This window comes from Macrobrachium nipponense, chromosome 25, assembly GCF_015104395.2.
Source record: "Macrobrachium nipponense isolate FS-2020 chromosome 25, ASM1510439v2, whole genome shotgun sequence".
Taxonomy (NCBI): Eukaryota; Metazoa; Arthropoda; class Malacostraca; order Decapoda; family Palaemonidae; genus Macrobrachium; species Macrobrachium nipponense.
The window spans coordinates 69,866,513-69,893,674 of record NC_087214.1 but is presented as its reverse complement, the minus strand read 5'-3'; the positions used below and the strand labels follow the sequence as shown (position 1 = coordinate 69,893,674).

Sequence of the window (27,162 nt, the reverse complement as noted above, 5' to 3'; positions counted from 1 at the left end):
GGCATCACTACATGAACAACTTTAAAAGTCTAAGTATTTCCATGATTTTAAAAGTAAGTAATTCTCTGGTTCTAACTTATTTCAATGAAATTGAAGGAAAACAGCTCAATCACCACTCTATATTTCTACCTAAACAAAATTAAATAGACTAGTGAAAAAGAAACCATAAAAAAGGGATTTTGACGTAGGAAAAATCTATTTCTGGGCGAGGAAGCCGTGTCGCTCAGTGAAATATGTCTGCTTTAGCACTATTTCTAGTAAAATATTGCTATAATACCATAGAACTGCTAAATTGGACATGTCAGAAGCTTCTGACTCGCTCACCTATATAAAAGGTGTCTGTATAAAACTGGGGCGAGTAGCCCAGAATTTTAAATACAAAAATTTATTATCAAACTCAAAATATAATTGAAATTCACAATCTCAGGGAAATTTACTGTTACTTGGAAACAACACAAATTTTAAATAATTCTTGAATTAATTATTAAGTAAGATCAAATCAAAATTAATTTATCGCCAAAAATCAAGAAAATTAACTAATCCAATTGAAATTCAAAAGCGTTAGGTAATAACCAAAATTTGGAAATTAATTCACAATTGCTAAACAACAATAAAACTTGAAAAGGGTTCTAAGTAAATGCAAATTAATTCACAAATGTTAAATTTAATTATATATGCAAAGATTAATTAATGAAAATAATTAAGTTAATCAAATTGTGAATGCAAATGAAAATGCCTAAAAATGTGGAAAATACCAAAATTGCTAAAAGAAAGCATCAATCACAGAATAAAAAAAACTCACTTCAATAAGAAAAATGGACAAATGCACAAAAGATCACTTCAATAAGAAAAATGGATAAATGCACAAAAAATCATTCCAAAAGAAACTAGCGCAGAACATAAAAATTTGCAATGTGAAAAAAAATGAAATAGTTTCACCAAACAACTGTAAATATATTTTTAAGTTTCACCAAACCACTGTAAATCTGTTTTAAAATTTCACTAAACCACTGTAAATAAATTTTAAGTTGCAACTTAAATGTAATAACACATTACGTACCTTGGTACCAGTTATGTTTCTGCTGCACTAGCTCCAAAATTCCACCATATTTAAACAATTCACAATATTTCAAAAAAGAAAAGGAGCCGTTACACACTTGTGCAGAGTTTGTTCAGATTCCACTAGAAGCACCAAGCAATATTAAATAAATCTAAGAAACACAAAATCTAAAATTTATGTGACCAATCACTAAGTATAAAATCTTTATGTTAATGTGAAATCAAAAATTGTGCGGGAGAGAAAGAGAGGGAGAGATAATGACTCCATGGTTTCAAAGCTCAGAATGATCAACATGCTCTGTTTGTAAGGCAACTGATCAGTTCACCTCGCCTAAAATGGTTTGGAGGACAATTTTGGGAATGAGAGACAGCCAATATCGTAAAAATTCTCTTTCAAAACAATAAGTAGAGAGAAAATTAGATTACAATCATAAAAACATTTATTATTACATGATTTAAGACAATAAAACTCTTTGAAAGTAAAAGATATCATTATAGAATCTTCTTGAATGAAATTAAGTTTCATCATTTCCTTGAGTGACGTCACAAACTTTCCACCTCGAAATTTAAGCTACTTACAAGTCAACCAATTTTCTTTTAACAAATCGAGAGATTTAAGAGTTAATTTACTCGTAATAGTAAGTAGTTTTCAATACAAAAACGTCTCTAACTACTCATATGAAATGAAAGGCATTAGATGTATGCGAAACATTTTATGCTTACGGAAGATGATGCGATCCTTTACGTGGTTACTTGACCAGGACACGCAAGTGTTAGACAAGTATGAGCATTGCAAGATTGTTTACAAGAAAAAAAAAATGGAACCACGTGGCTCTAAGTGGTGACGGCTATTTTCCTGCTTGAAACAGACAATGCCAATCTCTCTTTACTCCATTCTATGTTATCTTAACTTTTAAATTGTTATACGAAATCTGAACATACATTATTAGAACATACTAACTCTAAGCTAGATAAGGAATCTGAAACTATTGCAAACAATTTTACAACACTTCATACAGTTGAAGAGAGGATGAAATGCATTACGAAAGCAACAGCATAGAAGACTATGTACTATGTTCCTCAGTCTGAGCTGTATTTCAGATCCACCCAACTTTTCAGCTTCTCTTAACAATTGTTACATCTTTCAAACCTCCTTATTGTCTACACATTTCCCTTTCAGTACTAAATGACCTCTTAGGTCTTTGACCTTTGGCCTGAATTCTATGTTCTCTCACAAATGTGTAATGTTTTTTTATCTAGTGTTTAAGCAGAATGATCTTTTTTTGTAAATTATAACTTTCAAAGAACATTATACTTCTGTAGCCCTAGCTCTAGAATCGGCAGAACTACTTACCTTCCTCTCCCCTCCGCAGCGTATTTTACGTCTTCTACGAGCAGTACCTGACGATGTGGGAGGACCTGGGCAAGTCTCTCGGCGTGTCCCTCCTGACAGTGTTCATCGTGAGCATCATCCTCTCGGGTCTCGAGATCGTGTCTTCTTTCATCGTGGTCATGACCATACTGATGATTCTCATCAACCTGGGTGGCCTCATGTACTGGTGGGGGGTGTCTTTGAATGCCGTCTCACTCGTGAACCTTGTTATGGTAAGTGCGTCTGGGAATCATAAGATATAATGTTGTTTGTTATATGTAGAATAAAGTCTTGTTCTCAGTTTTCCAGTTTGGATTTTAAGTTTCTTTCCTACTCAAGCCTGTCCTGGTAATAGAATTAGCAATGTCAGTCCAGTTCACGATATATTTTGTCAGTGGTATGGTTAGTGTGTTGGCAAACCCCTGTCATAGGTGGACTTGATTACAGGCAGTTCCCAGGGGGTTACGACGGGTTTGGCTCACAATGTTCTGAGGTTAAGGCGCTGTTCAATTATATTCATCAGAAATTATTTCCAGGGTTACGACGCCTACAACGCACATCTGGCACAAGAAATATGGCACCAAAAATGCAAGATAATCAGTATTTGAAGGTTTTTTGGAGGAAAAGTGCAATAAGAATGCAGTTTACATAGTTTTCAATGCACCCAATGCATTAAAAGGAAGGTTTTCTTAGGACTTTTAATGATGTTCCGTCTTACGACGATTTTCGGGTTACGACGCGTCTCAAGAACGGAACCCCCGTCGTAACCTGGGGACTGCCTGTATTGGTGATCTGGTTTTATGGGCCTTGTCTAACGCCATAAAATAGGCGATTGATGGTACCTCAGCAGGCCAAGTTTTGGTCGCTGGCACCATAAGGGGAGAGTTATGGTGCCCTAACATACCTAACAGAGGCGTCATTAACTGAAACTCGGCGCCATAAATGGCAGAGTTTCGGTTAATGACGGGTTTTGCTCATCAGGACCCCGCTGAGGACGGAACCCCAGCCGATAACCGGGGACTGCCTGTATATGGCTACAGGCAGTCCCCCGGTTACAACGGGGGTTCCGTTCTTGAGACGCATCGTACCCTGAAAATCGTCGTAAACCAGAACATCATCAAAAATCCTAAGAAAACCTTCCTGTTAATGCTTTGGGTGCATTGAAAAATATGTAAACTGCATTCTTATTGCATTTTTCATCCAAAAAACCTTCAAATATTGATTATTTTGCATTTTTGGTGTCATTTCTTCTGCCAGATGAGCGTTGTAGCGTCGTAACCCTGGAAATAATTTCTGATAAATATAATTGAACAGCGCCTTAACCTCGGAACGTTGTAACCCAAACAAGTCGTACACTCCCTGGGGACTGCCTGTATTTGGAAATAGTCCTGGCTTTTGTTTTAATTTGGTTTAATCTCAATGGTCTGTATAGTTGTGCCTTTTTATTTTGTCCAATATTCATTTTATTTCTTCATCTGTTTGGGGTTAGTGATGTCAGTGTGTCTAATACAGTGCACTGTAGGCATTATTTAAGGTTCATTGCAGCATCCATTCAGTTCAGAGCTGCAACCTCTTTCATTCCTTTGTTAATATTTTCTTGTATCCTACTCTCCTGTTACATTTTTGAAACCTATTTACTATCACTTTCCTTTTTAACACTGAATGACCTGATTGGTCCCATTTCATGAGATTTTATCAGCGGTGCAGTTAGTATTGTACGGCTGTTCTCTGTCCCCACGTTTGGAAATAGGCCCAGCTTTTCATTTTATTTTAGCTTAGCTTTGGTGTTTTGTACAATTCTGTTTTATTTATTTCTGATATTCATAACATCTCTTGCAGGCTGTTGTATATCTGTAGAGTTTTGCAGTCACATAACGCATGCATTCTCCCTGTCGTTGAAAGATACGAGATGGCAGCGATCGTATGATGCTGTTGTTACTATGGGAAGTTCTGTAAGTATCAAGCTTTGTATTGAGAGGGCCATTTAGTCTGAATATTCGGCAGATTTGAACTTCATTTGCAATAAGAACTTGGTCCACGATCAGATAATTTAACACATGAAGTATACTTTATTTTTGTCTGTTTTATTTGAATGCTTTCTTATTTTGCTGTGAACAGATAACAAACACGCAGCTTTAACTGTACACAAGCGTATCAATGGACATTTGGTACTTGATCTAATGTTTGGCGGCCATTGCTTACAAAGCGTGCCTGTATGACACAACCTGAAGGCTCTGTGAGTCAGCAATTTGTACCTAAGTAAAAAATATCAAAATATATAGAATTAAGTTTTAAAAATGGTGGCTATTTCCTCTTGCAGGTCCTCTCCGGTATTACTTTCACAAAGTTTGGAGGCATTGTCGTTTTAGCATTCGCGCACTCCAAAATCTTCCAAATATTCTATTTTCGGATGTACCTGGGGATCGTATTGATTGGAGCGGCCCACGGATTGATATTCTTACCTGTTCTGCTTAGCTTTTTCGGTATGTACAGATGAGATTTTTCTTGTGATATATAAGTACGAATGTCATTTGTTTCTTTTATTTGCTTACCAAGTTTACATAATCACATTGGCATGTCATATTAAGAGGAATTGCCATTACCGACTTGAAACCAGAATCTGCGTAAGAAATTATCCATTTCCCTAAGATAGTTTTTGTAGTTTCCATTTTCCCCTTCACTTGGAAAGACATTATTCTTAGGAAAAGTTTGTGTTTACCAAGCTTCAGTCTCCATAACAAAGAGTTTTCACTCGGTGCTAACTGAAAAGTACGGATTGTAGTGTTCAATTCGCAAAATTTCAGTTGCTTTTGTCCTGTGGCATTCAATGTGTAAATGATTTTGTGAAGCTCATCTCTTGTGTTGTTGGTTACTATTGGCCTGGCAAAGGAAAAATACAGTTTGAGCCACTTTGCAAATATTGTCACTAATTTAATGTCGAAAGTTGTGTGACTGGTTCCAGAACGTCACATATCTGTTAGACGTTTTTTTCATGCTGAGGAAATTAGTCCCTAGGTTGTGGCCTTTTGTAAAAAGTCTTTATTAGGGCATGTTAATACCTCCTTCATAAGTGTAGAAGGAGAGGTAGTGTTTATTTTATAAATTCTTGTGTTCATATCCAGTTTAATAGGTAGGCGGCTGTAGTGGAGTGGCAAAGGTTTGATGGCAGTTAGAAAATCTTGGTCTTCAGTGACATTTTTACTGATACATGTAATCCAGTTAGATTTCAGTGTAACGAAGTCTGAAATATGTGCTATCAGATTCTTTGCTGCTCTCACATATTTGTTTTATTAACATTATTTGCAGTTTACATTATATTTGTTTTTGTATGTTTAAATATTATAAATTACTCAAAGAATGAGACATGGATTGGAATGCTAAACCCTTGCTTGCGCTTACGTTGGCTATTTATTTGAGCTATGTACTTTTTTCTGTCAAGCATGAATTGTCAGTGTTCATTGTTTTGTATAATCTTTGTGTGTACAGTTCTACTTCTTGGTTGCTTTTAAATGTACATTTATCTCTCGTGTTATCCATTTGAATAATTTTATAGTGTATTTATTACTTATCTATTAATAAAGAAAACAACATGAAAAATCTGTTGTTGTAAAGAGTGTCTTTAGATCACAATTCATTGTATATTATTAGAAATTATCACACAATAAAAGCATTGTTATAAATGATTCCCTATTGAAGGTGTCAAAACAATGATGATGAAGTTTACTGAAAGAATTTTTTTATTTTTGACAAATTGAATATTTAAGGTATGCCATTTTTTGCTCTTACTATTGCTTGCAAAGTCTAAATAAGTGCTTTAGACTTGTTACCAATACAGTGCGTCCTCGACTTACGGCGGGGGATCTGTTCCAGCACCGCACCGGAAGTTGATATTCACCGCAAGTTGGTGTTCCGCTGTTAACAGTGGTCACAGTGCTGTAATTAACTTGATGTTTTTTTAAGTTACAGCACCATAAGCGTGTTAACCCATTAACAGCACTGTAAGACACCGTTAATGGACTAATAAAGCTCTGTAAGATTGAATCTCCACAAGTCGGTGGCGCCGTAAGTTGAGGACGCTTGTAAATCAACAGGATGGTGCAGAGAATCTTTGACACTTGCTTAGCTTTCTATTCCTTTGTCTTAGTCCTCATACGGGGATATTGCTGTCAGTCACGTCACGCATTGCACTGTGAACATTAATTTAGGTTCTTTGCAACATCCCTTCCACCTTTCGTTCCTTTTACTGCACCTATGTTCATGTTCTCTTTCTTCCATCTTAGTGTCCATCCTCTCCAAACAGTTGTTTTGTACATGCAATTTCCCCGGCAGATATATACTTAGCTATAGTCTCTGACGTCCCGACAGAATTCAAAACTCGCGGCACACGCGACAGGTAGGTCAGGTGACCAGCCCACTCCCGCCGCTGGGTGGCGGGAATAGGAACCATTCCCGTTTTCTAACCAGAATTTTTCTGTCGCCGGTAGCAACAACATCGTTGTTGGTACCTCCTGCATTGGAATTCTTTTCTCGTTGGCCGAGGATTATCTATCTGTCTTTTGGTGATGTACTTTGATCTTTGGTTTTGGCATACGCTTATCGTGGACCGTTTTTTGGATTTTGATTTGGATTCTCTTTAAAATGTCTGACGTGGCACCTGTATTTAGGGTGTGTGCGAAAGAGGAATGTAAGGTGAGGCTACCGAAAGCATCGGTGGATCCTCACTCAGTCTGTAAAAAATGTAGGGGGAATGATTGTTCTGCAACTAACACCTGTCTGGAATGTGAGAGCTTAACGGAAGTGGAATGGAAGACCTTGGCTTCTTATGTAAGGAAACTTGAGAAAGATAGAGTTAGGAGGGCTTCCATCAGAAGCTCAAGTAGATCCTGTTCTAATGAACAGGAAATAGCTCCTAACTTTTCTAGTAATTCACCTGCTCATAGTTTGGTTTCAGCCCCTTCCCCCAGCAGCGAACCTGTAGATGCGTCTACGGAAATGGCTGCAATGAGAGCCTCAATAATCAGCTTGAAATCGCAACTGCAAGCAATGAAGGAGACAGGTAAGCGCAGTGATGTGTGCAGTGATTTGTGCAGTGTCCCCAGTGAAGTGGAGGGGGCGGGGCCGTCTGACCGACTCCGCATTGCTCCTAGGCCTAGACCTCTTTCAGACTCCCATGACCAAGGGAGGAGGAATGTCGAAAGCCGCAAGGGGATGTAGAGTATTCCCAACGATCAGGCGTCCCTTCGGCAGATCCTGTAGCCGCTTCCCAGGCTGCCAAGGACAGCTACTGCAAAAGCGTCCTCAGGAAGTGCTTTTCGGACTCAGACTCTTCGTCTTCCAGAAGAGGATGGAGTTCTTCCGCTAAGTCGCGTCCTCTTAAGAGATCCTGGAAGACGCCAGCAAGCGAAGCGTTGCGTTCCAGTCCTGAGCCTTTTCCGGAGTATTCGCCTGCTCGTAAGAAGAGAGCTATGAGATCTCCTGACCGTTCTCGGAAGACTTATCACACAAGACGAAGGAAGTCTTGGTAGGACTCCAACAGCAGTTGTCTGCCTTAGTGGGAGTTCTTTCTGAAGGCTCTTCTAGGAAGAAAGACATTTCTCTTCCCATCAAGAGTTCTGTTAGGAGAGCATCAGAGAGTAAGCGTCCTGGCTTTAGCAGACGCTCCTCGCCTGAAAGGTTTTCGTCCCCAGCGAGACCTTCTTCAGTCGCATATGACAGGAATCGGAAACTCCCTACGAGCAAGAGTTCTCCCAGGAGTTTTGTTAGAGACGATTTTGCCTCTCATGGCAAGCATCAGGAGCCTGATTCGCGGATTTCTCGTGAGAGAATTCGTGCGACTAAGAGCTCCGGGAGAGAAGAGAGCCCCTCTCTATTCAGAGCTCCGCAAGAAGGAAGGAGCGTTCATTCGTCCTCTAGACATTTTCCGAAGGACGCAAGAGTTTCGCCGAATAGGCTCCGAGACTTAGACAAGTTTTCTTCAACTCCCAGGAGGGATAGGAGAGATTCTAGCGCCTCTCCGGATGGACGCAAAGGGAAAAGGAGTTATTCGCCTGCTAGACGCAGTCACCAGGACGCAAACGTCTCCCCTCATGGACGACGGGAACAAAGGGTTCTCCTTTCTCCTCGCAGGCGCATTTCGCCTTCTAGGCGTCCTCATCAGGACGCAAATGCCTCTCCTTCTTGGACCAGGCAGCCTCACCAGGACGCAAGCGCCTCGCCTTCTTGGCCCAGGCCCGCTCACCAGGACGCAAGAGCTTCTCCTTCTTGGCGCCAGGAACAGGATGTTCTCCTTTCGCCTAGCAGGCGCTCTTCGCCTCACAGGCGCCTGATTCAGGACGCAAGCGCCTCTCCTAGCAGACGCAAGGAGCAGAGCAGAAGCCCGAGTATAGGGAAACTCCAGGACTCGTGCAGGAAGGAGGATAGGAGTAAGGACGAAAGGAAAAGGCTTCTTTCGACGGATCGGTCTCCTGTAAAGGAAAAGCCCTCTTCTCCTGCATCGCTTTTGGAAGAAGTTTCGGATGAAGAGATATCCAAAGATGCAGGAGTTTCGGACTATAAGAGACTTGCTTCTCTTTTGCTGCAGGTGTTTGGAGACTCGCTACGCCAGTCGGATCCCCCTTCTCTGGGATCGTTATTATCCAGTACGAAAATGTCGAAGGCCTCCTCCTTCGTTAAGATGACCCCTACTCTTTCGATGAGAAAGTCTCTGAAGAGTCTCGAGAGCTGGCTCAGATCTAAGAAGGAAGCGGGGAAGACAGTATTTTCTTGTCCTCTAAGCTGACAGGGAAACCAGGTATGTGGTACGACACCAAGGAGCCAATGGGCCTGGGTCTCCCTTCGTCCTCGGATGCGGATTTTTCCGCTCTTGTAGATGCGTCTAGAAGACTCTCTCTACACTGCAAAAGCCTCTTGGGGAATGTGTGAGGTGGATCATCTCATCAAGGGCCTCTTCAAGACTCTCGAAGTCTTTAACTTCATGGACTGGGCTTTGGGAGCTTTAGCCAAGAAGTCTCAAGAACCAGACTTCGTTACCATGGAAGAGTTGGGCAGTGTTTTAACCTGCCTAGACAAGGCGGTTATAGATGGCTCCAATGAAATGGCATCCCTTTTTGGATCCTGTATATTGAAGAAGAGAGCAGTGTTTAGCTCCTTCTTAACGAAATCTGTTTCTCCTCTGCAGAGATCCTCCCTTTTATACGCGCCTCTCTCTAGTCACCTTTTTCCTCAGGGGGGACATAGTGAGGGACATTTCAAAGACTCTTTCAGAAAAGGCCACACAGGGACCCTACTGGCCCAGTCAGCTAAAGGCTAAAACCTGCTGTTCAGGTTGCGAAAAAAAGGAGAAAGTTCCTTCCAGCAGCCCTTCGGGGAAGGTCTGCACCAAGATCTTCTCTTAGAAGTAGACGACCGGAGAAGAGAGGAAGGTCTTCTCGAAGGCCGTTCGTCAAGACCCAGTGAGAATGTGGTCCTCCAGACAAAAGTGGGTGCCAGGCTTCTAGACTTTTACGAACCTTGGGCACAGAGAGGTGCCGATGCCTGGTCCCTATCCATCCTAAAGAAAGGATATTTAATCCCCTTCAGGGAAAAACCTCCCTTAACTACAACTCCAAGGGAGTTAACAGCAAACTACAAGGAATCTGTCAAGAAACAAGCCCTTCTACATCTCGTGGAGCAGGTGCTTTACAAGGAAGCCATAGAGGAAGTAAAAGATCTCTCTTCCCAGGGGTTTTACAATCGCCTGTTCTTGGTTCCGAAGAACTCAGGAGGTTGGAGGCCAGTTCTGGACGTGAGCGCCCTGAACGTGTTCGTAGCAAAGAGGAAGTTCACAATGGAGACGACAGCCTCGGTGTTAGCAGCCCTGCGTCCAGGGGACTGGATGGTATCCCTGGACCTGCAGGATGCTTATTTCCACGTACAATACACCCGTCTTCCAGGAAATACCTCAGATTTATGGCTCAAGGAAGAGTATTTCAATTTCGGGCCCTATGCTTCGGACTATCAACAGCCCCCCAAGTATTCACGGGACTAATGAAAAATGTGGCTCACTGGCTCCACCTCGAAGGGATTCGAATATCCTTGTATCTAGACGACTGGCTGATACGAGCACAGTCGCGAGTCAGATGTCTGGAGGACTTAAAACTGACACTGGAGTTAACACAGTCCTTGGGACTGTTGATAAACCTCGAGAAATCCCAGATGATTCCCCAGCAGAACATTGTTTATCTGGGGATTCGGATGGATTCTCGGGGTTTTCATGTGTTTCCATCACAGGAAAGACAGAACCGCTGCTTGGAAAAAGTAGCAACCTTCCTAGAGAAAGAACAATGTTCCGCGAGGGAATGGATGAGTCTTCTGGGGACCCTTTCCTCGTTGGAACAGTTCATTTCTCTAGGAAGGCTTCACCTAAGGCCGTTACAGTTCTATCTAAGAGAACGTTGGGATCAGAAATCTCAAAATCTGTCCGATTCCTTCCAGATCACGAAGGAAATAAAGGAGGACCTGCGTTGGTGGATGAATCCGTGCAGGATCAACGAAGGAGTATCCCTTCACGTTCCGAACCCTCGGCTAGTGTTGTATTCCGACGCCTCAGATGCGGGGTGGGGGAAGCCACTCTAGGGACGAGAGGAAGTGTCAGGCACCTGGAGGGGAGAACAGGTGTCCTGGCACATCAATATGAAAGAATTAGCAGCGATTCACCTTTCTCTCATACACTTCGAGGCTCAGATCTCATGTTCAGTCCTGCAGATCAATTCGGACAACACAACAGCCTAGCTTACATCAAGAAGCAAGGAGGGATGCACTCGTTCTCCCTTTACAAGAAAGCAAGAGAACTACTGCTTTGGGCAGAAGAGAGAAGAATCACTCTCCGGACGAGATTCATTCAAGGGGACAAAAATTCAATGTAAGAGCCGACCTTCTGAGCAGGAGAGACCAAGTACTGCCTACAGAATGGACGTTGCATCAGGAAGTATGCAACAGACTATGGAACCTCTGGGGGAGATCAAATATAGATCTTTTGCCACCCATTGGAACAACAGGCTGGAAAGTTACTGCTCCCGATAGCCGACCCAAGGGCGATTTCGGTGGACGCCCTTCTCCTCGATTGGTCCGGAATAGACGGGTATGCTTTTGCTCCGTTCAAAATATTATCGGAAGTGGTAAGGAAGTTTGCAGCAGCAGAGGGAGCCAAACTGACCCTCATAGCCCCGTTCTGGCCAGCGCAAAACTGGTACACAGAGGTACTGGGATGGATGGTAGACTTTCCGAGATCTCTCCCATACAGGAGCGATCTTCTCAGACAACCCCACTTCGACAGGTTTCACAAAAACCTGCCCGCTCTCGCTCTGACTGCCTTCAGACTATCGAAGGACTTGTCAGAACAAGAGGCTTTTCTCGAGAAGTTGCGAAAGCGATCGCAAGAGCTAGAAGACCATCTACTATTCGAGTCTACCAGTCGAAGTGGGATGTGTTTCGCAGATGGTGTAGAGCTCAGAAGATATCCTCTTCCAGTACCTCTGTGACAGATATAGCTGATTTCCTCCTTTACTTGAAGGAGAAATGTAATTTAGTAGTCTCTACAATTAAGGGCTATAAAAGTATGCTATCTTCAGTCTTCAGGCATAGAGGCCTTAATATTGGGGAAGACAAAGATTTGCATGACCTGATAAGATCCTTCGAGACGTCAAAGAGCAGAGGGATTAGAGCACCTAGTTGGAACTTAGATGTGGTCCTAAAATACTTAATGACCTCAAAATTCGAACCTCCCTGTAAGGCTACGTTCAGAGATCTGACAAGGAAGTCTTTATTCTTGGTCGCGCTAGCTTCAGCGAAAAGAGTAAGCGAACTACAAGCCTTAGAACATAATGTTGGCTTCAGGAACGACTCGGCGTTCTGTTCCTTCAAACCGATGTTTTGTTGCGAAGAATGAAAACCCTTCGAAACCTTGGCCTCGAACATTCGAAGTAAAAGGACTTTTGTCGCTTGTAGGTACAGAGCGAGAAAGGGCTCTTTGCCCAGTGAGAAGCCTTAAGTTCTACTTAGAAAGGAAGAACGAACTAAAGGGGAGTAAGGAAAGTTTATGGTGCTCAGTTAGAGATCCCAGGAGGCAGATCTCTAAAAATGCTCAGGCGTTCTTCATCAGAGACGTAATCAAGGAAGCCCATTTAGCGTGTAAAGAAGAACAACTGGACCTCCTTAGAGTTAAAGCTCACGAGGTAAGAGCAGTCGCTACCTCTTTGGCATTCCACAAGAACTTGTCGATACAGACTCTAGTGGAGTCAACCTTTTGGAGATGCAATTCGGTCTTTGCATCGCATTACTTGAGAGACATTCAAGTGACGTACGACAAGTGCTTTACTCTAGGAGCGTACGTATCTGCGGATTCGTTGCTGGGACAGGGAGCTGAACCCAATCCTTTTTAGTTTTATTAGGTTAGGGTTTTTAATGGTGTTTGGTGCATTTTATTGGTCGATTGAAAGAGGGTGCAGGAGTTGACCCCTTTCAAATCGTAGTGCTAACATGTTAGTGTGGTCAGGTGATCGGGATTGGTCGTTATGCTCCTTGTATTGTCTTAAATACCTAAAGCTCTATCATGTAAGAGGGTTAGCCCCCGTTGGTATGATACAGGTCAAGGTTCTGCCATGTAAGTGGGTCAGTCCCCCATTGGTACGATCCAAGAAAAGGCTCTGCCATGTAAGCGGGTAAGCCCCCATTGGTATGATCCGAAAGGGTTATCAGTCGCAGGTCTCATCCTCTCTGGAACTCTAATGGCAAGCAGACTCATAGACAGTATCAATGAAGTCTTCTTCCATATCAGGTAGGAACCAAGGTTGTTTTTGTTAATATACCTACAACGTATGTTGTTTCCCTGTTTTTATATTCAAAAATAATTAGTATGTAACTGTCTCTTGCCCTCCACCAAGGGTGTCAATCAGCTAAGTATATATCTGCCGGGAAGTTGCATGTACAAAAATGAATTATTGTTAGTATACAATAAAGTTTTGTACATACTTACCCGGCAGATATATACGATTAATGGCCCGCCCAGCCTCCCCTCAGGAGACAGGTGGAAGAGAAAAATTCTGGTTAGAAAACGGGAATGGTTCCTATTCCCCGCCACCCACGGCGGGAGTGGGCTGGTCACCTGACCTACCTGCGCGTGTGCCGCGAGTTTTGAATTCTGTCGGGACGTCAGAGACTATAGCTAAGTATATATCTGCCGGGTAAGTATGTACAAAACTTTATTGTATACTAACAATATCATTTTCATAGTTCAATTGGTATGTTTTCCCCGCTTTACTCTTGGTTTCCCTTTGAAGTGCTGAATGAGCTGAAAAGTCCCAGGACTTGGCTTTTGACCTAATTTTATTATGTGCAAATTCCTCCTCAGTGTGAGTTGGTATGGGTGGGTCTGCCATTTTACAAACAAATAAGCCTAACTTTCTTCTTCAGAGATTTTGATGAACTGCAATATCCTTAGAACTCTTGCATTCATTATAATTTGGGGATGCCAGCCAATGGAATGACTGATAGTTTATGTGACCTGCTGTTACCTTTAGTTGAGCTACCAAATAGCAGGCTAACTTTGCTAAGTATACGTCGGGGACTTGCAAACACTTTTTCCTGACATAATTCTTAAGATATAGAGAAGTAAGCCTTGTATAGTACGTACTGTATTAGTGATTACTACTCCCTAAATTCATTTTCAATGGAATCCTAAATTCATTTTCCATGGAATCCTTTGTTTCTGCTCTGTGCTTAGTTGTAATATAAGTGTCAATGTTGTATAATTACCATTGTAATGTTGATTGTAGGCTGTGGGGGCATTTTATATGTCCAGTGTATGGTCAGCCCATAGCCTAGGATAGCTTGCCTTTCATTTGGGTGTAAGCTCATCAAAACGATGCCTGGTTTGACCTACCAGTCAATAATAACAACAAGCAGATTCTCTCTCTCTCTCTCTCTCTCTCTCTCTCTCTCTCTCTCTCTCTCTCTCTCTCTCTCTCTCTCTCTCTTTCTCTTTCTTTTGTGCTTTCATTAACCAGAGAATACTTTTAATGAAAATCTGAAAGTTATTCTGAAGGGCTGAGTTTGGCATTCAGTGAAAACTGACGTGACCCATTTTATGTTTTTCCATTTAATGATTTGCTTACATTTTTGTATGCTGATGTATTTTGCTAGTATATATTTTCCATTTCTAGTAACTGATCTCTTCTTTCTGTATTTCTTATTGCCTTCTGTCACTTGTTTCAAATGTATTTTTTCTTTTCTAGTAACTGGTCTCTTTCTGTATTTCCTGTTACCTTTTGGTACTTCTTTCAAAGGAACACCACCATATTCTTTTGAAGCTTGAATTTCAAGTCAGTGGCCCCTGTGAGCTTGTTTGTATATGAATAGGGTTTATCTTCTGCACAACGATAATAATAATACTGTAATAATAATAGTGATTTTTGAAACTTCCGTACGATAAGGACCTTACTTAATTTTGATACTTCGTGTGATAAGACTTCCTTCCAAGTTAGCACCTTTTTTTTGGGTAAGTGATTATGTAAGGTTTTGTTGTCAGTACCTTGAAGTTTCTTGTGTAACTTATTTGGAATTAGTATGTGTACTTAGAGGGTGTGGTCTTGGTATTTTTTTTTAAATGTTGGAATTACTAAAACCTGGATAAATAATAAAGTACGATGATCATTGAACTGTTTCAGAGTTATAAAGCTAATATGAAGGGTCATCACAGTGCCGTTCAGTATATTATTCAAGGCATTTGCTAACCTCCTTAACTGCTTTTGAAAAGTTGCCTTTGCCATTCACGTGTGAAAACTACCATTATGGAAGACTTGGCTGGTGGTGATGGAATGTTGCTTATGAAATTTCCAAGAGTTTTGAGTGTGTTCCCTTATCCCAGGCTCAGCAGGCAATAGGGCACGGCGCCTTAGGAATGCTCGAGAGGCAGAGCCCCAGCAGGAGGACCAGGGACGTCACTGGGCCAAGAAATTTCCCGCTGGACTCTAGTACTATCCCCTCCACCTCTGTAGTAACATGCGTATCCCCCCGGTCAGATATCGTAAGGAATCTTAGGCTGGTAGTCTTGTGTTATGCCTGTTCCTTTTGTACGTACTTATGCAAATAAAAGTTGGTAGTCGTTTGCACACGGGTGTGGCCCTCTTTCTTCCATCGTGTTTTTGTGTAACGGTGTACCATATAATGTAAACCTGTTGTAGGAATAATAGTTTGACATTAAAAAGTAAACAGCGTGTATGGCCACAAGGAAATGTGCAAGATGCTTCACCCTTATTTTAAGCAATTTTCAGATGAACTACATATGGGGGAACAAAAGATTAACAAGGGCTTTATAACCATTTTAATACATGTGAAGGTCTGTCCTTTTGGGGGGTATAACTCTTCAGGTCAGCACCAGCTGCCGTTTAGGATAATCTCGGGTATCTGGATAAACCAAGGTTGGGTATCTAGTTCCTGACCTGAAGACCTCCTCTAAAAGTAGTGGCCGTTGTATGCATCAAAATGGGTATATAATCCATTTTTAACTCTAATCTTGTGAGTCCTCTTTGTGATCTTTTGTTTTGTTGTTGTAGTTTGCTTGAAAATGCTTCTAATAAAGGCATCAGAATTTGCACACCATTGTTTCATTTCTCCTATGCTCTGTTTACTGTATACAGTAAGTGGGTCACCTGCATATTCTAGACGTGTTGAAAGTTGCTGTAGTCATAGCACAAAAGGTACTCGTTGTCAATTCTTTCATTTTCTCGGGAACTTTGAAATGATGGAAGAAAGAAGGAAGGGGGTGCATATTGGTCATTTTCTACTCACAGGTGTCGGACAAGTGATAGGCCTTTCCGTGCTAACCCTAAAACTGCATGTGGTTCTTTTTTTCTGGTTGTATATGATACCAAAATGGTGTTTATGAAAGGAGTTAATAGGGAAAGGGGATTTCTTATTAATCAGATTTCTTCACTGTATGTTGCTAATTTTCCTCTAATTTACGTAATTCTATGATGAACTTTACTAGTAAACTATGTATGAATTTTCTCTCTCCGCTTAATAGATTAGAAGCAATTTTTTCAGGAACAGTATTATGCTAAGCTGTTCAAGGATGGCGACACATGGCATCATATTAGCCCAAACTTTCCTTAGTGTTATTTATCAGATACAGGTCTGTTTCATATTCATCAGACAGGTCAGCTTGTGAGATTATTTGCTCTCTTTGTTGTACAACTAGTCCCAGATAATAGATTAGAATTGACTTGCTTTTTGGTATGGAAGGTTTTGGCATACAATTTCAGTTAGTCAGGTGGCATGGTTATGCTTAATAAAGCAGTTAAAAGCTGATTACGTTCTTAAAATGGTTTCGGCAATAAATTATACCCTTGGAAAGTGCACATGATATGGGTTACAGTAACCATAAACTTGGTAATGGTGGTTTGAATGTTGTTAGAGCTGATTTACAAATGACCAATTATTACACAGGTTCTGGTAATGCAAACAAATTGATAAGGGTTACTAGCACGGGGTATGTGGAATCAAGTCTGTGATAAACTTATTAGAATGTACAAACCTCAGGTTTTTAAAAGTCCAGCTTATAGTTCGTCTGTGGGTGTTGGGAAACAGAAGTAAATTAGCATCAGAGTAACTTAGCCAGCAGTGGTGTAAATTTTGGCAAACCATGTTTCCGGGATGATTACGCTTTGGCGTCAGTGATAGTGTTGAACGCTTGACATATGTTTGCTTACACATATATTTTGTTATGTAGTATTAAAGTTTTTTACATGCCGCTCATTTAATTTTTTTTCTACCTTCATGCAACCAGGTTTTGTTAATGTCTTTTGAAGGAATTTCCTTTGCCAGTATCAAGTTCGAGCAATGTAAACATCCCCAGTTTTAAAAGTGCAGTGTAGCTTTATAAACTGTTCTTCTTACTTGTTGTCTTTTTTGCTAAATTTATACTGTCTTAAGACACCATAAAATGTAAGTAAGCATGGAATATTTAGAGGTAGTTGGTGGTCTGGCTAGTGTTTTAAATGCAAATGATATGATCTGTGTTTTACGAAGCAAATGAAATAATGCACTCTCATTTAGGTATTCAGATGCCTGGGTAAAGCATATGTTTGCATAGAATTTGAGAATGCTGTAAAAATCAATGATAATCTTTAATGAATTATGTTATGAAACTATGGCTATTGGCGTATCTAGGGGACTGCGCAATACTTTCAGGGAATGTTGAATGAGGAGGAATGGGGGACCTTGGGATTTTGGTGTAGGGTGTGAAAAGTTCACAGGCTAGCACTTAAACCTCTTTCATTATATTTCCAACGATTAAGATATTATTGTAGCCTTAAAAACTGTTTCTGAATATGTTTATTTATATCTCTTGTGTAGCCATTTTAAACGCATTATATTCACAACATTGTCGAATTGGTTGAAGGGACCGGAATGGAAAAATAACATAATCCACTTTTTTAACACCACACTAATCAGTTATTGATTACACATGTAATTAATGTCACACCTGTACTACTGTGTTTTGGAGCACATGACAGAATGACTTAGGTTTGCTTATTGTCACATTGTATTTACTGTTCTGTATAATGTGGCTAGAAATTTAAGTTTGATCCAAGCCTGAAAATTGAAAGCAGATCTGGAATTCTGCAATATGGCTTCTCTGACATCTGAGAATGTAACAGTCACACCTATTAATAGTAACATGAACTTTTGACCAAAGTTAGGTTGAAACATATGTGACGATGCTAGACTTTTATTTAGTTTTGAAATATATACATGATGATGCTAAACTTTCAGTTTTTAATTGTATGCTAGGTCATGTATAAATTGCCTTTTGAAGAAAATAGAATTACAGAAAAGAGGAAGTCGTTACTCGAAGATGTTCTCGCAGCTAGCTTTAGCCTTTTGCTAACTCTGATGGCGGAACCTTTGCTTTTGCAGTGGCTGCTCGCTGAGTGTCTGTGGTTTTGGAAACCATTGGGAATGTTTTTACTCTGAACTCAACAAATGTTGGGGCAAGATGCTTGGCACTGCCAAACGTTAATGAAGGCATATGCCAGAAATAGATAGGGATTAGGAGAAGAAAACACGGCAGCGGTTTCGTCTTGATGCAACTACAAAATCCGGAAATCCACATCAGGATTACATTTGGAAAGTGCATTGAGAATATTGAAGTAGGGGCTGTTTAGAGCTGGTCAGTGAACCAGATCTTCAAGACGTTACAGGATGTGGGATAAGAAAGGAAGAGGAAGTAGTTTAGTAGCAGACTTGAAAGTAGCAGGATAAAGAACCAGTAGGAAGGTGTGGAAATCCTGAGAAAAGAGGAGGACCTGGTAGGGCTTCAGATAAAAAAATACACAAGATGGAATAGAGCGGAAAGTTCTTGTTTCATGTCCAACCCCATTCGGGGAAGGTCTGACTCTAAAATGTTATCAACAAGTATCGGAAATAATGCCCTTGCCCACAGGGTGTTTGTTCTTTAGATTCACTTCTTGATTTTTATGCAAAAGCAGTTCATTCAGATAACCCAGTTACAATTCCTTCTTTTTGTGGTAATGTAACTTCAATTTGTCTATAATTATGTCCTGCTCTAAAGTAACTTCAATTTGTTCTTCAATGATACTTTTTTGATCACTTTTCCAGTGAACTGGAATATGTTCCCTCGGAATTCAAGCAACCTATTATTGCTTATCTTCACATTCATTGAATTAGTTTTTATTCAGTTGTAGAATTTACCCTTTGTTCCTACATTCAGATAGATTTATTATTTGTCTATAAGTTCATTCTTCTTATTAGTTCTCACGCCTACATTTTGCAGTTAACACCACCATCTTTTCATAATTGTCACTCCCATCCTGTCATAATTCACACATTTTCATTATTCATACTACCCTCTTTTCTTTTGTGTTTGTATTGTCCTTTAGATTAAATTCACTGAGGGGACAGCTTATGGGTTTTCATATACTGGCAACATTTCGGGGGCATATGTGACTCGCAGAAAACATGACGTTTTCATTGACAGTGTGGTTGGATGTCTGATGAACAGTACAGAACTTTTTGATCCCATATATTGCTTGTCTCAGAGAAAGCATTAACAAGTGACCATCAAGGGAATGGTAATTGGTGTCAGTAGATTTGTGTAGTTTGAGGACATGCAGATATATTATTTTAGCCTATGGATGGTAATTTTTTTAACAACGTAAGTTAGAAATAACATTCTAATTTAAAAACTTTCAATGTAATGCTTCTTTCAGGGTTTGTAGAAAACTTTATTCAAATTTAAAAACACTTTTTATATTAGATTGTCATTAGTTTTGTAGCTTTAAATTTTCTTTTTAGTTTTTGAAGTAGCTCCATAGATGGGTAAGACTTTCATGAGAAACACAATTGATTTTGTTACACGGGGATTACCTGTTATTTCTTACATGAGAGCTAAGAGGAGACCTGTTTTATTGGGCCATGCGCTTGTTGTGATGGTAGTTTTAATTGATGCATATTTCGACGTCCCTTTTCAGGCCCAAGATCAAACCGATGCCGCGTTCAGAAGCTTCAGTGGAAGATGATCGCCGAGACCTTCCACGGATCCATGTCCGTCAGTGAGGAGGTTCCCGAACCCCAGCAGTTCATTGATGCATCCAGCCTAGACGTCAGCATTATCCAGCCGGAGATTCACCCGAACTACGGCGGGGTCGAGTCAGAGAGTCTGACTGTGTAATATTTTCTTACTTGTAGCATAGGTGTTGTTTTAGTCATCAGGGTCTGTGGCATTATTATGCAGCGTTGATAATTTTATATCATTGTGTATATGTGGATGCAATATGTGTTGGTTTAAGTGGTTTAAGAACATTATTCCTTTAGATATTCCTCATTTATGTGGTTCTTTGGCTTTTTTTTCACCACTTCACCACCGTCTCATTTGACCAAAGTCTCTGCAATCTCAATCTGGAAAAGGAACTTCTTTCGGGAACTGTGATTGAAAACATTAGCAACAACTTCCCTACTTGGGCTTCAAAGTAGAAAACATCAAAATCAGAGTTTGTCAACCGTAATGAAAATGATGACATTCTCAGCATAGTTTATTGTAGTGGCTAATGATGAATATGTTGATATTTGGTTTATTTCCTGTGAAGGTTTGTTGGTATATGCTTGTCTAAAATACTGACATTCATTTACACATGGGGATACCAAGAATGTGTATGTTTGCAAAATTAAATGTCCAAAGAGACCAAAGTGTGGATATGACATTGAAATGAGAACATTTTCATCCTTTCCTGAGATCATTTTTAAGTTGACAAGTACTACAGAGGTTTCTTTCTCAAATACATATTTAGGAGTTTTTTATTTATTCGTGTCTGAATTGTTTCATTTGTATTGATAGTACTCAGTTTCCTCATGATTCTAGTTACACCCTGCATTGATTTGTAGATCTCAAACTTCGTCAGAAGGAAGATCACACTTGTGCATATTATTCACTTTTGGTAAATGATTTAGACCGAATCTTTTGATAACTGACAAGGAAGAAGGTTAGTGTTGATTTATATATATTGCTTGGCAAATGTAAATATTCTTGATATACTTCTTAGATAAGACTTGAGGAGTTTTTGTTTTCCAGTGAGCAAATGTGGATTCAAGGTGTAATCTTTTATTTGCTTGGATGTCTGCAACAGAGGAGCTACAAGGGTCTTTTGTTATTTTAACCTTTTGCTAGCCGTCTGTCCCCTACATTTGAAGGATAGACATTATCATACGCCAAAATTAATTATTTTAGGGTGCCAGATGCCAACTTTGAGGAAAATTTACTTTAAAATATATTTCAGTTTTCAGGATGTTGAATTTTGTTTTTAAAATTCAAAATAACAGGCTGTGATACTCTTACATATCCTGCTCATTTGCGAATAAACTGGGTACATGTGAATTAGACTAGAGAGATTTAATGTCATGTTTGGGAAATGGTTTGATATTATTGTGTTTTATGTGATAGTGCCAATAGTAATAGTAAAATGGGTCGACCCTAAATTTAGGATGATAGGGATGAAAGTATCTACGCCCACTACAAGAGATTAGAAGTATCGTAGAAGACGCTAGAGTTGAAAATAGCAGTTAGGGAATACGTACTGGTTAAGCTCACTTTTATTTTGTCGTTTGGACTGTGAGAAGAGTGTTTGATTAAGCAGAAGTTATTTATTTGTACAGCAGAGAACAAACTGTCTCCTCACTTTAGTGTAATGGTTTGGTTTGAAGGCGACTAGCTAAGTTCCCCTTTATTCAGCATAAAGCTTTGGTCTGGTAATACAGCAGCAGATTTTTTCATTCTCTTTATTTTGTTAGGTTTTTGTGCCCCTTTCTTGACTTGTTTAATGATTGGATCTCTATAAGCCACTACTCTAAGGAACTGCACTTTAAACTCATTTAGCTTTTAACTCATTTAGGTTTCAGTCTGTCCCATTTCAGTGTGTTCCATCAAGCGTACGAGCTCTGGCCCTTGGAGATTATCCATTATGTCATCTTGGAGAAGATTTTCTCACAAGGCTCTTTTATTATAAGTGCCTCCCCACCCAACAAGTTGCGCTAAGTCGAGTCTTTTTTTTTTTCTGTTAAGTCCTACATTATCAGGGACTTATTTTCAGAAAACCCTGGAATCGAGGTCCTTTTTTCCACTTTTTCCATTAGCTTTGAGACAGAATGCCTGCCATAGCAAGTCTCTGGAACTTGGCTGTAAAAGTTGCTTTCAGCCTTGCCTTTGTGCTTGCCTGACATACTAGGAAACCAAAGGGGATGATCGTATGACACGTACTAGAATTGGCTGTCATAGATATTTCTAATGATTTCAAAGCATATGGAAGTTCCTTGGGATCTTTTTCTCTCGTAAATTTTTATGTTGTAGAGACTGACAGTGATGATGAATTGTGTTTCTGTCCCCTGTTAGAAAGCTCTGTAATGGCACATTCCTGTTACCAAATAAATAAGTACATCAAATCAGTACTACCAATATTTGCTTAACACATCATAGCTGTTTTCTACATCAAGAAGGTTTTCTACAAATATCTTGTTTGGTGGAATAGTCAGGTAACTTCTTTCCTACCTCCCATTTCTTCATTTTCTTCCAAAATTGGGAATGTCTGGTGGGCCAAGGATAATGTTGGATGGATAACGATAGATGATCTTGTTTTCATTTTTGGTAATGTTAAGTCATTTATCGGTCATTGGCAATTACACCATAGGTTGAATAATTTGTCAACATGAAAACAATGTTGGATGGTGCTCAGTTTTGCATTGTACCTTTCTAAGTGGGTATCTTTAATATTGGTGCTTTTTAAAGAGAAATATTTTATTTATGCCACATCCTTCTCCCATGAGAGCTTTTCCTTTTGTTGGGTTTAGAACTAAGCTTTATGCAAGTTGAAGGGGAACGAGATCTTTCTGTTAAATGCTGACCAGTCGCTGCTTTGTAATAAAACATGAGGTTACAATCAGGCAATTATTTATGTTATGGAAAAACATATATTTTGTTTACTATAGTTACCATATTTTTACCAATGTACGTTATGTTACCATCAGACCTCGCTTTTTGTATACTATTGCGGAGTGCCCGTCATTTTACTGGACTTGGATCCGAAACAGAACTTAGTGATGAATCTTTGCATTCTTTACTCAAGTTTCAATAAGCATCAGAAGTGAACAGGTATGAATCCACGGTAAATTCATGCACTGCGCGTTACCACCAGCATGAGTGCGCTGTTTGAATTTCATTTGAAGACTGTCCCATGATATGAATTCTGTATTCAGGTTAAAAGTGGAAACTGCAGTGTCCTTTGCACCAGTTCCTTTAGTGCCAAGGTTTCTCAAAATGGAAGGCATGCCTTACGATTCAAGTACCTAAATTCTGTATTGAAAGAGTTTCTTTATGAGCTGACATAGAAATCTAGTTGCATTGTTAGGCTTAGTATAAAGAAGAGCAGTTTTAATAGTTAACTTCATAGTGACAGATTATAGAGGTTTTTCAAGACTGTGCTAAGAAAAACACTGCCATGAGCATATTTGTTACCGGAGACTTGCTCGGAATTTGTAAATGAATGTAAGTAAGGACTGAAAAACAAAGCAAAATTGCAAGCAGAATGTGAAATGTTAGGAGAAAAAGATTATTACAATGGTAGAAATTTTATCTCCAATAAGCTGTAAGGATATCAAGATTCATATGTGTGTAACTAGTAGAAAGTAGTGAGGTCGAGAAAGCCACTGAGATTAATGGTAGACATAAACTTAGGACCAGGTTGTGGTTTAAGGCCCTTCCAGGCATTTACCTCCACTACCACATTATTATAGTTAGGTATAGTAGACTTAAGGCTATATTTTGGATTTGAAAAAGAACTGCTGTTCTCCAGAGATAAAAAGTGGAAATGGCATCACACCATTTTCTAGAAATTTTGTATCATAGAAAACTAGGCAGATAATGAGATGGGTGAGACAATCTTTTATAGTGAACATACAGTAAGTTATGTAGCTAAAGTCAGAATTATTATACTACTGTTGCAAACAATGTTTAACTGAGTGGCATTAGTTCAGGGGGAACGTCCGAAAGCAACATTTACCCATTGCTATTTTAGAGTCGGCTTGTCCCTAACCATGTTTGTATCTGTCCCAGTGAAGGCTGTTTCTGCCAGCCTTATCATTGTAAACTGTTCCACACGACTTGATTTGGTATTCTCACCCTAAATCTTGTGTGTAACATTTTGAAGTCATCATCTTGTAAGCAGTGTGAGAAAGGGACACATGAACATTGTGAATTGTAACCTGGAGTTGTTGTTCTTTTAAACTTTTTATTCCTGGGCAAGAGGTATGTTGACATTTCATAAATTATGAGACAAAAGGATGTGGAGTTTAGAAGTTTATTTCTTAAGAATGTTGGTGTTGGACAGTTTCCATTTCGTAAAATGCATGTGTGGATTGCACTTTTATTCTGCAGATAAAGAATTAATGCATAGAGCTTCTGTTCACAGTTAGACATGAAAAACTGTGTAATCTGATGTGGGAAAATATGATTATTTCAAACTTGAACGTTAACGGCCTAACAATTTAATTCTAACTTGCTAAAGTGAAAACTGAGGAAGCTGTCTTTTTGTACATGAAATGAATTGTAATTAGTTTGCTGCGTTGTCAGATTATGAGGATTAAATCTCAAATTTGCAAGGCAGATGTTATTGTAGACATAGTATTTTGCAAGGTATATGGAAACAGTGTATTTTTATATTCTTTTCATCTGGTTGTTTTGCAAAAGGACTAATGTTACATCTGTCTTATGATGGGATAAGGTATAATTATTTGATGTGAATGTTACTTCATAAATAAGTGTGTCAGGGACAAATATTGGAGACAAAAATTGATCTATCAGGAAACATCTTTGGGCCAATCCTTGTATGATGAAGAAATTGGGATGCAGTGGTCTCTTTGAGATGGATAAATTATTCTTGAAATGTTGGCCAGTGGCATCTTTGCAATTTCTTCCAACTAGTTAATAGGGGAATGATGACAAGAGGTAGATGTTTGTTTGCTAGTAATAGCAGTATGGAAATACTCAAGCACAGTATTTAGCAAATATGATAATAATAATTATAATAACCAGCAAACTTACCCATCTACGATGGGTGATAAAATACGGGTGCAGAAGTGAAAAATTTGTATGTACTATTTGTTCAGCAATATTAAAATAAGGGCGATTACACGAATAGTCTCTCTCTCTCTCTCTCTCTCTCTCTCTCTCTCTCTCTCTCTCTCTCTCTCTCTCTCTCTCTCTCGTAATGTAATTCAAGGGACAATCACTGAACGCAGAGGTGAATGTAAAGAAGTTCGTATTCATTATTGTTTACCCTCTTTTAATGATTCTCTCTCTCTCTCTCTCTCTCTCTCTCTCGTTCTCTAGTGCATCTCTCTCTCCTCTCTCTTCTCTCTCTCTCTCTCTCAATGTAAGTCAAGTAACGAAGACGGTGATGGGATTATCGGATTACTTAGCTCTCAAATCACAAATTATCTCCTCTCTCTTTCTCTCTCTCATTTTTTAATAGCAAGATAAAATTATAAAATTGTAGTGCATTATTGTCGTTAAATGGCTCTCTCTCTCTCTCTCTCTCTCTCTCTCTCTCTCTCTCTCTCTCTCTCTCTCTCTCTCTCTCTCTCTCACTTGTCGTTGACTTTCATTTAACGGAACAGGGATCTTGATTGGTTCGTTTCTTTGTCAATTACTTGCACGGTGATACGAATAATAAAGTATCTTTCTTTTCATTATGTTACTGCAAAGACGCAACTTGTATGTCAGTGCGTTATGGCTACTGATAAATGCTCTTATAATCCTGTGTCTTCCAAAAAAGAGTAGAAAGTAGGAACTTGTCAGTTTCTTTTTTATTATGTCCATTGGCAGGATCGAAATTCCGAAGCAACATTACCGGGCAGTACTTCTTCAACGTTATTTTGTGCTCTGGCAGTCCTGATGGATTTAAGTTATTCAAAAAATCTTGCAGATATTGATGATAATTTTCATCTTCTATTGTGTCCGAGCTGAAATATTTGCGACTTTCTTCAGGGAAGTTGTACAGAAATTATGTATGAAAAATTGTAAAGCAACTAAGTCTACGGGAATAGCCAGCCTCTTTTCACGGCCAGAAACAGCTCCATTTCAGGGAATCCCTTCTCACCCCCTACAAAGGAGGGGGTTAGGTTGGATGAAACCCCATTACAAACCATCTTAGGGGTCCCCACCATAATCCTGCCAAGTTTGTCTTATAGAAGTAACATTCACATGTGAGAATTGTACGTTTTGTGCGTATTTTTTACATAAGATGGAAGTGCTGGTGTCTTTTTGAAGGTCTTTCATCTTTGTAAAATTTTTGTCAGCCAGCAGCACTGGAAATGTTTTTCAGGTATTTGTAACTTGTGTGTTCAATTGAAGCTTGATATATATACTGTATATATGTATTCCTTAATATTAAAATTTCACGTTATTTTAAAGCAACTTATAAATATATATACATACATATTTATACTTTTTAGGAACTTAGCATTTCATATTTGATATTTATATTTTATAGAAACGAATGTGACTGTAACATCAAAGAGGTTTCTTTTTTGTAAACCAAAAAAGAATTTTGTTGTATTGAATAAAGGAATCACATTAATCACTTATTTCATTTGCATGTGACCATGGTCAGGTGTACAAGTAATGTTGATTTTACACGGTTTTGAAGGAGAGATGTTACGTGCATGCAAAAATATTAGATCGGTACAGAAAAGGGTTTTTAAAAACATCAGACTTGGAACAATTATGTATCGTTCCAAGTAAGAAAATGTGTAGTTCATTTCTGAAAGGGAGCTGATATCAAGTTTATGCTGTTCAGGTATATTTCATATGAAAAAAAAAACTCTTTGGTTGAGATTAAAGAATTTTTTTTGGCCATATTTAACAATATGTGCGGACAATTTTTCGAAAAACCATTAGTATTCGAAAGGCAATTGTTAGAGAAAAAAAATTCTGAAAACCAAATATTCGAAAACAATAGTTCGAATGTGTAATTGTTTGAATTTACAATTGATTTAAATAACAAATATTCGAATAAGCAGTTTTTTAGAATTAATATTGTTCGAATTCATGAGTAATGTCGACTCGTTGAAAAAAGCCAGACGGCAGTTTTGTATGTTAGCACACTCTCTCTCTCTCTCTCTCTCTCTCT

General features: G+C 39.3%; 1 protein-coding gene across 1 annotated transcript in view; it reads left to right on the top strand.

The window, feature by feature from the left end:
• LOC135199518 (NPC intracellular cholesterol transporter 1-like) overlaps positions 1-25,227 on the top strand; it is a 155,944-nt gene extending 130,717 nt beyond the window's left edge. Inside the window, 4 exon segments of the mRNA XM_064227637.1 lie at positions 2,433-2,668; positions 4,271-4,383; positions 4,752-4,914; positions 19,960-25,227. Coding sequence (XP_064083707.1) covers positions 2,433-2,668; positions 4,271-4,383; positions 4,752-4,914; positions 19,960-20,159 — 712 coding nt within the window. The 3' untranslated portion in view covers positions 20,160-25,227.
• The last annotated feature ends 1,935 nt before the right edge of the window (positions 25,228-27,162 follow it).